The sequence below is a fragment of the Alosa alosa genome, chromosome 18, assembly GCF_017589495.1.
Source record: "Alosa alosa isolate M-15738 ecotype Scorff River chromosome 18, AALO_Geno_1.1, whole genome shotgun sequence".
Classification (NCBI taxonomy): domain Eukaryota; kingdom Metazoa; phylum Chordata; class Actinopteri; order Clupeiformes; family Clupeidae; genus Alosa; species Alosa alosa.
In genome coordinates, this window is record NC_063206.1 from 9,877,792 (window position 1) to 9,895,072 (window position 17,281).

The 17,281-nt window shown below is 40.4% G+C and overlaps 1 protein-coding gene across 1 annotated transcript; it reads left to right on the top strand.

The window, feature by feature from the left end:
• The first annotated feature begins 269 nt into the window (after positions 1 to 269).
• On the top strand, positions 270 to 13,407 carry tsnax (translin-associated factor X). Its single transcript, XM_048269071.1, has 6 exons — positions 270 to 479; positions 693 to 803; positions 1,114 to 1,228; positions 1,316 to 1,446; positions 10,914 to 11,035; positions 12,683 to 13,407. The coding sequence occupies exons 1-6, from the start codon at positions 464 to 466 to the stop codon at positions 13,061 to 13,063; spliced, it is 876 nt and encodes a 291-aa protein (XP_048125028.1). The 5' UTR covers positions 270 to 463; the 3' UTR covers positions 13,064 to 13,407.
• The last annotated feature ends 3,874 nt before the right edge of the window (positions 13,408 to 17,281 follow it).

Here is a 17,281-nt window from a genome sequence, read left to right on the forward strand (position 1 = left end):
ATTTAAACAGTCATTCCGTAAATAAGATTATTCGATAAGCCTCAACTTTTGTGGCTTGTTTGCCGATAAGAGTAGCCTATTCAAAATACATTTCCCGAAATGCACTAGGCTACTTTTTACGCATTTATATGGCGCAAGTCCTAGAAATGAAAGGTGTCCGTCTTACATGCCAGTGCTGAAGAAGATAGTAAATTAGATATATTAGATTCTTCGACTCTTACGTGCGATATACTATTACAAAAACATACCCCCTCAGTTTCCTGATTAAGAAATTAGTCCCTGTGTGAAGCAATATTTCTGTAAGACATTGCCTCGATGCACATCCATAGCCTACTGACGTTACGTAGGCGACAGCAAACGAAGAACCCCACGCCGAATTGTTGTCGTCTTTTAAATTTGTATTTTGTTGTTGGAGGCATTGAAAGTCTATTATTATCAAGTGGAACAAGGATACAATTAAGTCATGAGCAAAAGAGAAGGTAATTTGTCGGTGTCTTTTTCACGAGACTCACGACGCATACGGACATCTCCTACATGCACTCACTCGTTTGTGTTTGTTGGCTTGCTTGCAGCATTGCATGTTTACATACAGCAATGGACGTATAGCTACAATGTAACATACTATTCCAGATTTCAATGTATTTGCCCGTTGTCGCACTGAGCTGAATCACGGAATCTTTTGTTCTCCTCAGGGGAAGGATGTCCCCGCAAAAAGAAAACCGATGGTACACAGATTCAGAAGAACGATCAACGTGAAACTTCTAACATAAACCCATCTTCAGCTGTGCTGTCTTCTTTCAGAGGTAAAGGCCCTGTTGCCCTGCCTTGCGGTAGGTCAAACTGGGTTATTCAGCAGAGATTCCCAATCCTAATCCCTGTCCAATCATACTGCGTAACTTCATTGACGTCAAAGAGTTCACGCCATAATGTCTAGACACTATGGGACAATTAAGAGCGTTGAGGTACAGAATCACTGGGATTTGAATAGTTTGACCATAAAATGTGTGTAGAATGTTCTGATTAAAAAGGTGCCAGGTGTTGTCTTGTCTTATCTTTGTACTCAGTTTAACACTTACGCATGTAGGCTCATTTGTTTATCCTTCTTCATGTCAGCGTTTCAGCAGGAGCTTGACACTAAACATGACAAGTATGAGCGACTGGTCAAGATAAGTCGTGACATCACAATTGAAAGCAAGAGGACTATTTTTTTGCTTCACAGAGTTACCAGGTAAAAACAAAATATATTGCATATATCCATCCACGCATTGTTGGATGTTTATTTGATAAATAATGTAAAATGTTATAATATCTCCAGTGTTCCAAATGTGGAGGAAGTGTTGGAAGAAGCTGATGGGAAGCTGGACAGTGTGAGGCAGAAGATTGGGCAGATTGCGGAGGAGCTGAGAGGGGAGGACTTGTATCAGTTCCACAGAGCTTTCACCCCTGGTGAGTGAGTGCACAAGCACAAGCCCCTGCCTCCATTGCGCAGTACAAATGCCAGCATTTGTTGTTACACTGTTGTCATGATGGCAGCGATGCCAAGTTCAGGTTGTGATTACTTAGTAGAAGACCATACGATGAAAGGTTTGCACCAGAGATTCTTGAGTGCTAAGTTCCGAAATTGCCCTGATAATACTTGGATTCAGGTGGGTTACTGGTTAGATCAGTGCTTTTTAACCATGTGCTTTATACTATGCCTTGAATTTGGTAGAAAATTCTCCAAAAATTTCCTTGAACTTGATACCACATATTGCGTGGAACAGATTTTTGTGCTAAAACAGTTGTTTTCAGGGATAAGCTGAAAGCCAATCAAATGTTACACAACACGCGGGACACAACAACAACTTTGGTTGGCGGCAGATGTAAATGCGTCGGATTGCCCCTGGGATTGGTCAAGGCTTCTTTTTTGGTATAACGTGCTGACAGTAGCCTAAATGCCCAACCAAAAGCAACAAAACAAAATCACCAAGAAAGCAATCTTTTTGCACAAGAAGCATCATCAACAGAGCAGCCTTCGTTAGTATTTCACTGCGGCTATCAAACAGGCACCTTCCGTCATCTGTTTTTGTTGAATTAGGCCATCCTTAAAAATATTTTTGTTTGCAGTAACAGCCAAAAAATTTTAAAAATGGGTCGGTAGGTAGGTCAATATTTTTTTTTTTTCAAGATTCAAAGTAAAAAAAAAAGTAAAATTTTGGTCATGGTGATTACGTAGGAATGAATTTACACAAATGTGCATATCGTGGCGTAACTGACTGGGTCTTCAACCCGTGCCTTCAGGCGCACCATTGCAAAACCTCATTCTGATGCAGGTTATATAGACCAGCCTTTCTCAAACTTCTTTGACCTGAGGCCCGGTCATGGCAGACTTTTGGGTCATAGGGCTCATCTACATGTACCCAGAAAGAAGGCTACAATAGCTCTTGGCCACGTTATATTGAAATTTGACTATACAATACTCAATGCTATACAGTGTATTATACAGTCTCTGCTCTGTTTCTAAGGAAGTTCCAAAAACAACGTAGTTCTATTAAGTTTCGTTAAATAAATAAATAGCCTTCCAACAGGTTGAAGCGGAGCTTTGATACCAACGTTATCGATTAGTTTCAGTTTCTCTCGCACAGACGCGCACTGAATGAATGCTCATACCACCACTTAATTGTAGGGCTCCATGTTTAATGACATCGATAGCAGAAACGTTTGTTTTCTTTTTTCGTCGATCCGCGGTTTCTTGATCAACTGCGCAGCAAATTATCAGATGAAGCACCGGGCCTAATTTCCTCCCGACTCCAGCGGACCAGCAGTCTCCATGTTGCGGACCCATATTTTGAGAAATGCTGAATAGACCACAACCAATTTCAATACTCCGACCACGGTCATCGTTAGACTAGGGGGAGGAGGGATGAGAAAAGATCTGGCCACAGTTCTTCCAGAACTTCGTGCCAAGTAAAAAGCGTTATCAGTTTGTGTGAATGAAACGAAGCGTAGGCCATAGTGTGACATGCGTAGGCTAAAACCAATGGTGTAGAGATGACGCCACAGGTTTTTTTTTTAAGTGAGCCACGTTTGCATGTAGGCAATTTATATTCACAATACTTGGGCCTACTAAAATAAATATTATTTTATTGTATTTGTATTGGTTGTTTAGAGTAAAAAAAAACAATTAACGCAAGTTTACAACCGGCAAGTCGGTCGGACTAAAAGGGGAAAAAATAAATATTTGGGTCGGTTCTAAATTGACAGGGTCGGTCGGGTTACGGCAAACGAAAATATTTTTAAGGATGGCCTTAGGCCCACAATACATAGCTATTCCCCATCCACCTAGATCTTCTTCCAGAAAGATCTAGTCTGGAACACCATAGTTCATAACCGTTTCCCTCAGACAAGAAAAATGTCAGGCCAATCAGTGTGACGAAAGGGGAAGACGAAACCGAAACAATGCAATCAACAGTAGCAGCAACACCTGCAAACATCAAAAAATGCATTTGGGAAAATGCTGAAATTTATTTACAGCAAAGGTAGACCCATATAGATTGTTTCCTGACTGTTGATACTGTTTATTTTCAGTTTGTAAAGTTTTGGTGAAATAGGAAGTAACATTCGGAATCTCTGATCAATGTGATTGGTAAGGCTGGACCAATTATTTCAAAGTTAGTGCCAGTTGTGATGCAAGTGTTGGAAACGAATCCCAATAATGAGTCACCAGACTCTATTCACTTTGTGAATGAGTTTGAATTTTTCCAGGCTACACGACACCTTCAGAATACTCAAAAGTGGTGTCTGGGTTCCGGACTCATCCCCCCTCCACACTTGTGATTGGTTCCCTTGTCTTGTTGGCCATTTATGCACTGATTGTTTATAACGTCTTTTGCATTCAAAGATCACATCAATGTATTTATGTGCCGGTTCCTTTTCAAACACAAGCATATTGCATGATGGCTTTCCATCAATATTTTGGGCTTGTGGGACAAATTTTCGCACTTTCGTTCTTCAGTCGTGAGCGGAGACTGGGTCCAGATAGATGAAACTTAGATGGTTTAATCTATTAAAAATGATCCCCTTCTTGATTTCATGAAGGTAGGAATCCTGAACTGCTCATTCTTATCTCACTGAATAGAGACCAGACTTAGGCAGGTCATAAACAAATGACTGGTGGGGTATACTACGAAGCACGTTAGACATATCTAGGCTATGTAGACATATCGAGGCTTCACAAAGCCTTGACTCGGGGGGGTATACGTTAAGTGATACTACGATAGCAGTTATGTGATATATTTGTCAAACTAGGCTTTCAGCTCAGATCTGTGCGCGTTCTCGGTGTTGGGATGACGTTGGCCAATCATGAAACGTGGACCGCCTATATTAAAAAACAATTACTTCCGCATTTATGAGCGGTCATTTTTAGTGTCTAGCCTATACCATCAAATAAATCGATTGTCATCAGATGTTGTATGGTATGCACGTCCTTAGTGGCATATTTGCACGCACAACACAATTAAAGATCCAAAATGTTTGTAGAGCCGGAGCTCCACCTGTAAGATATATGACAGAATCCTACACGTGAGAGAACTTTGTTTTTCAAGACAATTGATTGGTCAGTGGGCGGTAGATTACACGATTTGAGCTATAACTTTCCTAGCGTTCATGGGCATCGGGGAAAAAAAAATTCCCAGTGAAAACATCATCATTCCGCATCATTCATGTCATGTAATGAGTGAGTCAGAGGTCGGAAACTGGGGCTAGATTTTGCTAACAGAGTTGCCCAGCTAGGGGCTCATCATCACTTTTGTCGTCACTTTGTAGTTCGTTTGTAGTCCATGTGGCCTTTCATGTCCAACAGTTTTAATGTAAACTTGGGAATTTGCCGTTTTTGTCACTTGAAAGCTGCACATCTTTCTTTCACAAGCGTCTTACACTATATTTTAAGCAAATAAAGTAGTTTGTTTAGGATTAGTGAGCGTATGTTTAAACCTTTGTTGTGGCATCCGTGTTTGTCACACATTCCGACGGCAAAGCACATGAACACTTGCTGTGGGAAAAACAAAGTAGCCATGGGGGCGGTCCTCATCATTCCCAAGTGCCATGAATGCACCATTTGCACATAACCTCCTCCCGACCAGGTTTAGTTGCGAGCATAAGATACCATGGTGATATAGCGATGCTAAAACAGATCCACTTTCGTGTCACAGCATACCCTGGCTTTGATCGCAACATACCTCGCTAACCCACTAATCGAGATTCGTAGTATACCCCATGGGTTTTGTTATTTCAGTGTTTTTGCTTTGGTAGCCATCCCAATGACCTAAATACATGTGTAAAGTCACTGAAAAAGTGACATTTTCATTATATGTTACTTTTAACATCTTTTACTTCTTGACTGTTAAAGGTATGCTAGCAAATTAGTTTGAGCTCCTATGTCTGATTACCATTTCTTTTAATTAAATAGACATGTTTTAGACATGCAGGTATTGCACAGATAGACCATGACTAATTCAAAGTTTATTCTGACATGGCATATTGCTTCTGCTCGGAGTGCATAGTAAGCAGTTGATTTACAAATAATAATTGTGGGATTTTTCAGTGTAATGGGATGGGGAAAATGGCACTGCGAGCTCAGAAACATTGAAATGGGCCCTTGCACTATGACTGTTGCTGGTTATTCAGGATAGAAACATCCGTAGAACATTTGAAGAAATGCACAATACCCAATTTGTGATCATAGTCTATTTCAGTGAGAAATCATTTATAGCTGATCTATAGATTTCCAGTTGGGCCTGTGAGGGGGGTAAATGGACATACAATCTTTGCACACCAGGTTTTTTTTTTTCATATTATAAAACGGACCAAATTTGTTTTAATGCAATTAGCTGGTATATCATACTTGAAAAGTTGTTGCAGTTGTTACATTAAAGCTCTTGCAGCCAGCAGGTTCACACGATTAACACACAGATTGGGCTCGTTTCCCCCTCATAACGGGACCAAACCCTCCTCTGTTTTCTTTTTCATAATGAACTGATATGGGAGTCATTTTCTGAGAGCACCCATTCCACGTATACATCATGCAAATCCATCATAGAGCTGATAGAATGGGACTGAAACAACTATAGATAAAGTCCCCTTCATACCCTATCAGCATTTTTTTCTGCACTCTGCTGTGGAGACACAAGGTCTGTTGTGTTTCTGAGGAAGCCATCAAGGAGGGAGGGGGCTAAGCGTTTTAGCTGATAGCCAGCTGGTGGGAAGTGGTTTTTAGATTATGGTCACAGGGAATTCACTGATTCATCCCTTGCGACGTGACCAATGGCACTTCCTATCAGTTTTTTTTTTTTTTTTTTAAATGTATTTGATTTTGTCATCTTTATTAGATTGTGTGGGAGACCTATTATGTGTACCCTCTCACACGAAAGCTGATAAAAAAAAAAAAAGGCAGAAAAAAAAGGTTGGAAGGCAGCTAGTTTAATGGTGTTGTTTTTGTGACCGGGCCATTACGAATATTGCAGGGCTGAATTTGACAATAATTGCCACTGATATGGGAAGCTTTGAAGAGTGCAACAGATAGCCGATAAACCACTTTTTATGGTTTAGTGTGATCACTGCAGGTTCAAACACTGCTGTTTTTTTTTTACTCTTTGGGTCAAGATAAGCCCAGTCAACACATTTTTGTTCTGTTCTGTTCTGTTTTAACACATGAAAATGTGCATGCATGTTCATGTGACATTTTTCATGTGGCGTTTTTGATGTTGCTGCTTCAGCTGTGTGGTGCTTTTTCTTTTTGTGCAGCAAGTCGGTCATCAAATCTCTGACTCATGAGTCATTTTCACAGAACACAGTGTTTTTTTATTTTTTTTTTATTTTACAGGTAGCTATGTGGCATAAACTTTCTTTAGTTTACAGGTGTTTGTTGTAGAAGTCTGCGAGGGACGGATTTCTCAATCCCGTGCCCGCACGCACGCCTGCCTGCCCACCCGCCCCTGCAACATTCTCTCCCGCAATAATGTGCCACTTTTAGTCCCACTCCTGCCCGCATCTATAACATTAGGACCCGCTCCCGCCCGTAGGACATGCAGGTGGGATATTCAGTTTTGCCTTCTGTCTCACAAAAGGAGCACTTGACACACACAACTGAAAAAGACTGCCAGATGTCTGATTTTAAGTTTCTTGATTCTGAATGTAGGCTATTGTAACACAGCCATGCTAGCTGGCATCCGTTCTTTAGAAAGGCACTAACATCTGAAGTAGCCTGGTGTCCTCTTTCTCTGTCATGCTTTCGATTTCCTCCCCCAGAAAATGTTTAATTTGTTTGATGTGATTTCCTGTATTCTGGTGCATTTTGGGGATGGCCAATACTTGAATTCAAGTATTGGATTCATAGCCTACTGTACATCCTGATGTGTTGATATTAAGGCAATAATTCCATGCAATGGCTTGGGCTTCAGGGCCCCCTGACCCCTTGGGTCCCTGGGCCTGAGCCCGGTAGGCCCGTGCAGTAATCCATCCCTGGCTGCCACATTTAAATACCTGACTTACATGCTGATCTCAGGGTTGAGGAAAGATGGTGGTGTGATGAGTCATGCCCAGTGGTATCCAATGGAGTGCGACTTTTGTTTTTTACCCATATTTACTGAACAGACAGGTTTTAGCAGGGTCAGGCAACCATGGGTAATCATTGGACGTTCTTGAAAACAGACATGCTGTGCACTTTATACAGTACGATGAGCCGTTTCAGATGAATGAATGTTGACCCGACAGACAAGCAAATAAAAAAGCTTGCTAGTACTACGCGTTAACATGGTACCTCATTCATTATGCTGCCTTGAGAAAGGTACACTCATCTTATACATACCATTTGTCATGTTTAAAGTGACTTTACAGTTCCAGACCTAGTAAGATAGTAACCCCTGTTTACTTTTACATGTAGCTATAATGTGCTTCTGTGCAAACAGCAAAGTGACTTACTGTTTTGTAATCGTCTATATGCATTGCTATGCTTTGGGTATTTAGCAGAACAAGCTTTATTTTGGCCTTGATTTCTGCTTCCTCTTGTTCCCATAGAGCCCTTAACATACGAATGATGTGTATTATGAATATTGTTTTATGCAACTGATGGGAATTATTTTTTATATGTCATTTTCTTGCCCCAGACTAGATGCAGATTCAATGCAGATGTAGGTGTGAAATGCTCCCCGCTGGCTGGGCACAATTTGCTTCTACCATCTGTCCACAAACTCCTTTGTTCTGTCTTTGGTTAGACAAAGACCCTAGGTTAAACCTTAGCTGAATTATATGTTTGTGTTATTAACTGTAAATGTATTCATGTTTGGTATCATTTTTATAGTCTCAGTACAAGGAGTACAATGATTTAAGTGTAAGAATGTTTAGAACATCCTGTATGACATTTCTACCTGAGGAGCCTGCCTAATATGTTAATAGCAAGTAGGTGTGTGTAGGTGTGGCTGACTGGAACGGCGGGAAGAGAAAGCCAATCACAGGATGTTGTACCTATGACCACCACTTGAACCACACCTTTGCAAATTGAGCATAAAAGGCCAGCCTCTTCCGGTAGTCTTTAAAATTGTAGTCGATGCTTCCGAGCTGAAAGCTGTATTCTCCCTTGACGCGCGTTATTGTAAAGTAAAGCCTGAATCTTGGATATCTGGAATCCTGCCGAAGTCTGCTGTGTTTTTGTCAAGTAATTATTCACCACAATTACTTTCACAACTGAGGCTGCCATGGAAACAACCTGGCTTAGTGTTGCAGATTGGGAGCAGTTCTGTAACAGTCAGTGTCTTGAGGGACATTTTAACATGTTGTTGTACCTATTTTACTTTCTAGGCCTCAAATCAGTCAACCTGAATAATGGGGTGAAGCTATGCTAAGGACACAGCAATCCAGCAATGAGTTGCGTGTCTGGACCAAACACAACACCATCAGCCATTGGAAATAGAGAGTGTTGAGAGCCATTGTTCAGATAGCAAGCACAAAAAGAATTGCTGTGACAGTTGGGTCGACAGGACATAGAGGTCAACTGGTGGTCAGCATTTGGCAGGAGCTCCTTTTAGGACTTTTCTATTTAACCAGCCAAGCAATGCCAGGCGCCAACAGCATAATGACAGCTGACTTTATCAGTGCCCAGCCTGAATGTTGGCATCAGGGACCCTGTGTGTGTGGTGGACAGGACTGCTTGCTGACCACGTTTCCGCACGCACCAAATGTAACCTCTCCAGAGAGAAGGAAAGAGATATGATTAGCCGATCTGTTCATGGAAGACTAGGGTGAGGGGGAAAGAACTAATCCTTCATTTTGGCTCAAAGTGGAATATCTTCCACTGGCATGGTGGCTGATAATTTGAAAAGATAAATCTTGTTAGGGGACAGAGGTGGTATTGAGAAAGGATTATAGCTTGCTTGGTGGTATCTGTGTCTTGCAAATGACAAGAGTTTAACACTCAACAGAGTTGAGTCCAAAATATTCTTATTTTTCCGGTTTTAAACTAGTGTTAGAGTAAGTTTGTTTAAGAGTGATAACACAAGTTAGATAAGCACCAATAAAGTTGCCATGATGAAGTGACAAGGCATAACATAGTGTCCCTATAAAGGCTTTAATTTTAGGATACCTAAAGGAGGTTATTCATATTCCTGTCCATGCTCCTGGGATTGTTTATGGCTTGGTCAGTTGGTTCTTACCGCTATGTTTCATTGGGTGAGCTGGAGCAGCATTAGAGTCACCACCTGACTATTGGTTGATTTGATTCCAGTATCCACTGTCCATGTTGTCCATGTTGCTTTGGATGCAAGTATCTGCCAAATACCTGTCACTTCATTTTACTTTTCCATTTACAGAGCCAGGGCTGTGTACAAGCACCAGAGTTTTTTTTTTATTGCACACACTAAAAATACAGACTGCAAGGAGCTATTTGCTCAAATTGTCAAAAAAGGTTATGAGTCTGTATTGTACCTCTAGGTTGTTGGTGACCCAAAGCATTAATATAACCATAGCCCTGTTTTGTATGCAAGGTTATAAAATAAGCTCATATGATCCCTTTCTAGTCATCCCTGTTTAATGACCCTCCGTAGGAATGTGAGTCTTGTTTGGATAGATGTGTGTTTGGTTAAGTAAACCTCCAAAGAGATGCGTGTGCTGAAGGATGCCTCTGTATCCTCTTTGATAATCTTATCACTTTTCCTGTTAGGAGAACCGAACCCAAGGCTCATATGTATATAGCTTTGAAGTCAACAGCAGCATGAGATTGTTGTTGCTGTTGGGTCTCCCAAAGTCATTGAGCATAAAGGCAGACAGTGAGTGAATGGGTGAATGTTTTACTCTTGTGTAAACTGTATTAGCTAAAGTTTGCCTTTGATGTTAATTGCAGCTGTTAAAAGTCAACCACAGACTTGTAGTCTTTCTAGTTATTTGGGTATTGCGCAAGGAAATATTGACTTCTGTCTAATGTGGTGGCTTGCACAAGAAATCTTTTGCCATGTGGCATGATAAGAAAGCTGTAGCATTTCATTTCATCTTCCTCAGATCTTTCTTGAAGAAGATATTTCTGCTTCTTTCTGCTTCTCCAATCAAGTTCATATGGTCTTTGTGTCTTCAGAAAGTTTCAAGTAGAAAAAACTGGAATATTTAACAATACTTTCTTTCAATTCAAATAAGTTACAGGCTGTATTCTTATGCGTTATGGTTTGTATATTATAGTATTTATTTATTTTCATTAGGCTATTGATTGAATTGATATAGTTTATTATTGCCAATCTCCTTAATGTAGTCTTACCAAATTGTTTACTGTTAAATTTAACTTTGTGTTGTTGTTATTTGTGTGTCGCTTTGGACAAAAGCGTCTGCTAAATACCATAATCATAAATATGTGTTGTGAGCCGTGTATTCAGGTATCGTATTCACATCCTTTCCAGGTATTCAGGAGTATGTGGAGGCCGTATCTTTCCAGCACTTTATAAGACATCGCACCCTCATCAGTCTGGAGGAGATCAATGCAAGGCTGGTGTTTATGAGGGGCGAGAAGGAAGATGCCAAGGTATCCCTCCCATAGTGGTCTACCACGTAACACAACATAGAACTCCTGTGTCAGTGGCCGAACTTAAAGCCTCATATTTGCTTCAGCAGTTCAGCAATAATATATATATAGTAGGATAATAATATGTTTGCAGGCAGGATGAACTTGGCCACTGCATGGAGATCTATGCTCTTCTGTCTTCCTGAGTTTAGTCATTAATGAAGTTGTCCCTCTGCATCAATTTTGTTATTTGTATTATTCATTGCTTTCTGTTTCTCACCCACACATGCTCTTCCAGTTTCTTTCTCTTATTCTCCTCCATGGCTGTATATTTATTGAGCTTCATCCAGTATTACATGTAACCTTTTTCTAACCCTCTTTCTTGCACAGTGTCTCTTCTTCCCCTGTCTGTCTCTTTGTCTGTTTGCTTCCGAAATAAAGTGACTACGTTTTTAAAAGCACTTGCACCCTGCTTATCAGATGGGCAAGAATGGCTATCTCTGTTTTCTATTTTGAGCGAGAGACGATGAGCTACTGCACGGTGCACTGGCACAATTTTCTGAGGAGAACTGCCGTTAGGCTCCAAGCCAAACAGCTTGGGGTATATTTTTGGATTCTACGTGCTTACTTTAACGGGGGCACCAACATCTTGTTTGTTTTGGTTATGTGGTATAGATGTAATCTCAAGGCAGACTTTCATTTGAAGTTGCAACTGTTGCGTTGGCAATACAGACCCATTGAGTCTGTAATGCTAGTGATAATAATAAAGAGGAAAGATAATAAACAGTTACATTTATGTCTTTTAATTAACCATAAAGTTAGGCATGCACGGTCCCCCGAAGGCTCATGGTGAGAATTTTTCTTTTTTTTAAGGTGAGAATTTATTTTTTGGGCTACTTTTGTGTTCTCTTGCAATACTTTTGCATTTCCTCAGAATACCTTTGTGCTCCCTCACAACGGGTTGCATTCCCTCGTAAAAATTAAAGTCATTGTGAGGGAACGTAAAAGTACTCACAAGAGAAAAATATCACACGAGAATACAAAAGTATTGAACACAAAGGATCCAAATAATATCACAATTGTGACCCTTCCGGGCCTCTATAGACATGTTTTTTTATTGCATTGCATAATAATTAGAATACATCCATAACCAGTGAGTATCTTTCAATTGTCTTATAATACAATTTTAATAAAGATTTTCATTATGTACAAATTTAAAGAAGGTTTTACAAAAGAATGCCTTTGCCACCACCCCACCAAAACTTTATTAAATGATATTTAAATGATCATTGATCAATGAACTTTATTTAAATGATCTCTGAAGTGACCTCAGATGTGTCATCTGTTATTGTATTTAAATTTAAAACACATTTATATTGTTATCTCTCAGCAAATGTTTAACTGTGGCTGGCGGACAGTACTTTACAGTGTAAATGTATGCAATTGTGTAATCCTAAGTGGAGAATAGAAGCTGTCAAACTTTTCTCTTTGTTTTATGTTGTAAAGCGTTTTGATTTTAAATGTGTTAAATAAAATGTACTTAGTTTATTGTTAGTACTTCCAATTTCTGTTGTTTTGTAAACTCATCATCACAAAGACTTTTTCAATGATTTTTTGCAATTCAACACAAACCTTTCTCCATCCTATGTTCTCTTTCTTCTCTCTCAGAGTGACCAGGTCATGACCGTGCGGCAGGAGCCGGCCGTGCTGACCTTCCAGGTGACCCCCACGGACTACCTGCTGGGTGTGGCCGACCTCACGGGCGAGCTGATGCGCATGTGCATCAGCAGCGTAGGCAACGGCGACATGGACACACCCTTCCAGCTGGGCGGCTTCCTGCGCGAAGTTCACGATGGCTTCGCCTACATCGGCAACACGGGCCCTTACGAGGTGTCCAAGAAGCTGCACACACTCCGACAGAGCCTGGCCAAGGTGGAGGACGCCTGCTATACCCTTCGAGTGCGCGGCTCCGAGATCCCCAAGCACATGCTGGCTGACGTCTTCTCCAGCCGCGCCGTGCTCCTGGACCAAGATGAAGGCATGGCTTAACAGAGAGTCGGCCTGTGCTTCCCTTCTCATGCTAATTCGTTACGTTCTGCATGGGATGAGCATTCATGCATGTTTTCCCTATGTCGAGCCATGTGTTGTTTTTTGTAGTTATTTAGTTTGGGGGTGTGGAGTCTCTACAAGCTGGATGCAATCTCCAGTTAGATGTGGACATTTTGTTGGCTTTGTTGAAAAGCATATGGTTTGCTTGTTGCAAACTGCTATTTCATAATGATGTAAATGTGATTTATGTCGCGTTCAGTTTATTGGTTTACATATTTGCATTGGAATGCAGCATTGATATCTTCAATGTATATGACTTTTTAATTAAAAATTTTTGTTACAAACTGTGTAGTGTTTTTTTTTTTCTTTGAGGGTACTAAGGTGTTTGTGGAAGTATGTGAGAGGGGAAAAAAAAGTTTATTTTTCTAGTTTACATGTGTATTTCTGTCCTGTTTATTTTTCTACATTCTCTATCTCTTGCCGATAATCTCAGGTAGGCGCTTCCATTGTCCTCGACCGTTCCAGTTGTTGCCATAGGGTACGTCTGACTTGACAGGGACGTACGTGCTTGGCCGTTGGCATGTTGTGAGTACCACACATACCAGTCCACCCAGGAGAGTGGCGCTACCCGGATGCCCTCCCTATCCCTGCTAGTGGGCATGACCATGTCTGTCTATCTACCAACATGGCATGAATAAATTTCATAATAAGGAGATCTACAGTAGTATAAATTCATTTCTAAATAGGAAATAATTTATTTAATTGATTATCCAATTGTTCAGATTCTGCATTTACTTTTTTAATATATTCTCTACAAAATATTACACTTTGTGAATATTGCAAGGATTTTATTGAGGAACTGGACTTTGGATGAAGATCACAATCTCTGATTTCCTAAGACTATGACATATTATTTAGGCTACATTTTGATGGAGTAGCTGTGCAGCTATCAATATAATGTAGTTATAATATGATCCACATTCCATAACATACTGTGGATTGTGATTTTGAGATTGTTAAAGCATGAAACTGGACGGCTCCAGACTTGAGAACTTGGAGCTGTGGGGCGTGCGCAAAGAAGGATCGCTAAGAATTCTCTCCAGCACAGAGTTGTTTTTTTGTAATTTAAGACAAAGCATACAACTGGAGAGCTGAGCTCCGGGTCTGAGGGCACAGCATGTGAATGCGAGCATTTTGAAGCGGGAACAACACCCTCTCTGTCTGGCGGGTGGTGCTTTCCCAGATGCCAGCTGCTGAGTTTTTCAGGGCCATTAGCAAGTGAACGTTTTGAGCTTGTGTTTTTTAAGTTAAGTGATTATATCTATCTTTGAAGATATTTATTTTAATATTGTTACGATTAACAAAGTGTGAAATGCTAAACAAATTCTGAATATCTTTCCTGTATGTGAGCGCAGGGGTGCCATCACTTGTGTGAAAGTAGTTTTGCCAAATTTCTTGCCAAGCCCAATGTGTTGTATTTAATATATCAGAGAAAATTCATTCGGAATGGGTCATGCAGGAAACCTAATTATTTTCTTTGTGATTGCCTTGATTACATTGTACTACAATCTTAAGGTACACTACTCAGTCATAAGGTAAATCATTGCTGTTTAGCCAGGTCAAGAAACATTTTAGCTGCTTTTACAATTGGGTGCATATGTTCCCATCACATGATTTGACAGGTGTAAAACAATGTAGCCTATTGTTAACAGAGTAATAATTTAAAAAAGCCAAATAAATGCCATGATAAATGCCATTACATTTACAAGAAACTTGACAGTAAGTGACAATAAAAGTGTACAGACATGAATATAATAGAAACTCTGAGCAGTAATTTCACAGCCAGCCATAAAAGTAGACTTTAGACAAATGTGTCCGGAAGGCACATTTGACCAATGACAATTTACAGGTAGGCCTATGCTCTGTAGGCAGTGTTGTGCAAGTTCATACTTCAGCACTTTGATCAGTGTAAACTGTGTATAAATGTGCTATAAAAATAAATGTTACCTACTTTACTTACTTACAAGAGCTAACCTAGATAAAAATTCAGATCATACAGATTTAAGTGAATAAATTCACTTTCATAAATGTGCACTGTTAGTTCAAGTGTTCAACTTCTTCATACTCATACTTAAATACACCCTCTTTATAATCAGCTGCCCATTACTACCATGCCTAACGGCTGTGGACATTCATCACAACCAAATGTTGTGTTTTTACAATAAACTATGCTACATCAACACAATAGGGGTGGATATTGCTTTGGAATGATATAACAAAGCACTTTAGTTTGTAGGTCCATTTAAACCTGGCCACCTAGTCTACAGGTAGACAAAGACCGGGGTAGACAAAACTTGGTGGGCATGTAACCCCATATGGATAGCATGGAACCATCGTTTTTCGTTTTGATCTGTAGCCCCCCCCGCTGGACTGCACCCCCCGAAAGGAGGGTAGGGCAGACACAGTTTTCTGTGAATATCTTGAGAACCGTAGGGCCTAGGATGACCAATTTTTTCCGAATGTTTGCCTCCAGGGGTCATGTTAACCCATTCCATGTGCACATCTGTGAATATCTCGAGAACCGTAAGGTTTAGGAGGACCATTTTTTTTGTATGTTGATCTCAAGGGGCCATGTCAACCCATTCCATAACCACTCATTTCATGTATAGCGCCACCTAGTTAAACACAAAAAAGTAAAAATGAGGTGTTGTAATCGCAGGTATCTGTGACCTAACATAGTCAAAACTGCACGAAATTGGAAGTGTAGGATCATTATGACACCCTCTGAATGCACGCCAAGTTTCGTGGAATTCCGTTCATGGGGGGCCACACAATAAATTAATTTATGTTACTAAACACCAACTGGCCTGTAGGTGGCCAGAGACAGTTTTCTGTGAATATCCCGAGAACCGTAGGGCCTAGGAGGTCCACCTTTTTTTTTGTATGTTGGTCTCAAGGGGGCATGTCAACCCATCCCATTACCACTTATTTCATGTATAGCCACCTAGTTAAAAAATTAAAAGCAAAAAAATTAGGTGTTTTCATCACAATATCTCTGGCTGACATGGTCAAAACTGCACAAAATGAAAAGTGTAGGATCATTATGACACCCTCCGAATGCATGCCAAGTTTTGTGAACTTTCGTTCATGGGGGGCCTTACAATAAAATAATTTATGTGTACATTTAGTGACCGTACACCAACAAGGATTCCCGGGACACTGAAAGACCGGGGTACACGAAACTTGGTGGGCATGTAACCCCACATGGATAGCATGGAACCATTGTTTTTTGTTTTGATCTGTAGGGTAAGTAGGGTAGGGCAGACACAGTTTTCTGTGAATATCTTGAGAACCGTAGGGCCTAGGATGACCAATTTTTTCCGTATGTTTGCCTCCAGGGGTCATGTTAACCCATTCCATGTGCACACATGTGCATAAACAGATACACACGCACAAACATACATTCACAGTAATCATACGTTTGACACATACTCACACAGTAGACATATGTACGCATGCATGCACATGCAGGCAAACACACAAGCACGCACACACACACACACCCACACACATAAACATAAACATGTACACGCACACATGCACACAATTCAACAATTTCTCAGAATTATGAACAGGCAAGATGGGGGTGGGGTTGTATAAAATCAATTTTACATGTGAAATCTATGAACTAATCATGTTTTGGTACTTGTTGTCTAGCAGATACCAGTGAGAATTGAGTGTGGATAATGCAATTTAGTGAGACAGTTAGAATCATATAGGCCTTTCAGCGTGATTTATTTTTGTGGAAAAAATGTGCTGGACTGGGCGGCGGTCATATTTTGTACCGCTCTGCGGTACATCTAGTTGAAAATGAAGTCTGTAGTTTGGTGAAAGGTTGATGTTCAGTTTAACATTGAATGAAAATTTCACCTCTCTTTTCTTCTCAAATAACATTGTAGGCCCCACACCTTTCTTCCTAACATTGTAGGCCCTAACTGTTGAATGACTCATGGCACTATGTTTTTATACTGCGCCAGAATATATTGTGTAGGCCACATTATTTGTATAAGCGCACACACTAAATGGAGATCTAGGATTAGTTTGCATTACAAATGAGGCTATAGACTGCGCCTCAAAGGCGACTTTTTATTTATCAGCGCAATATGCACTATGCTATAAGTTGTTTATATCCACCCCTCAGTATTTCGTGATGTCTAC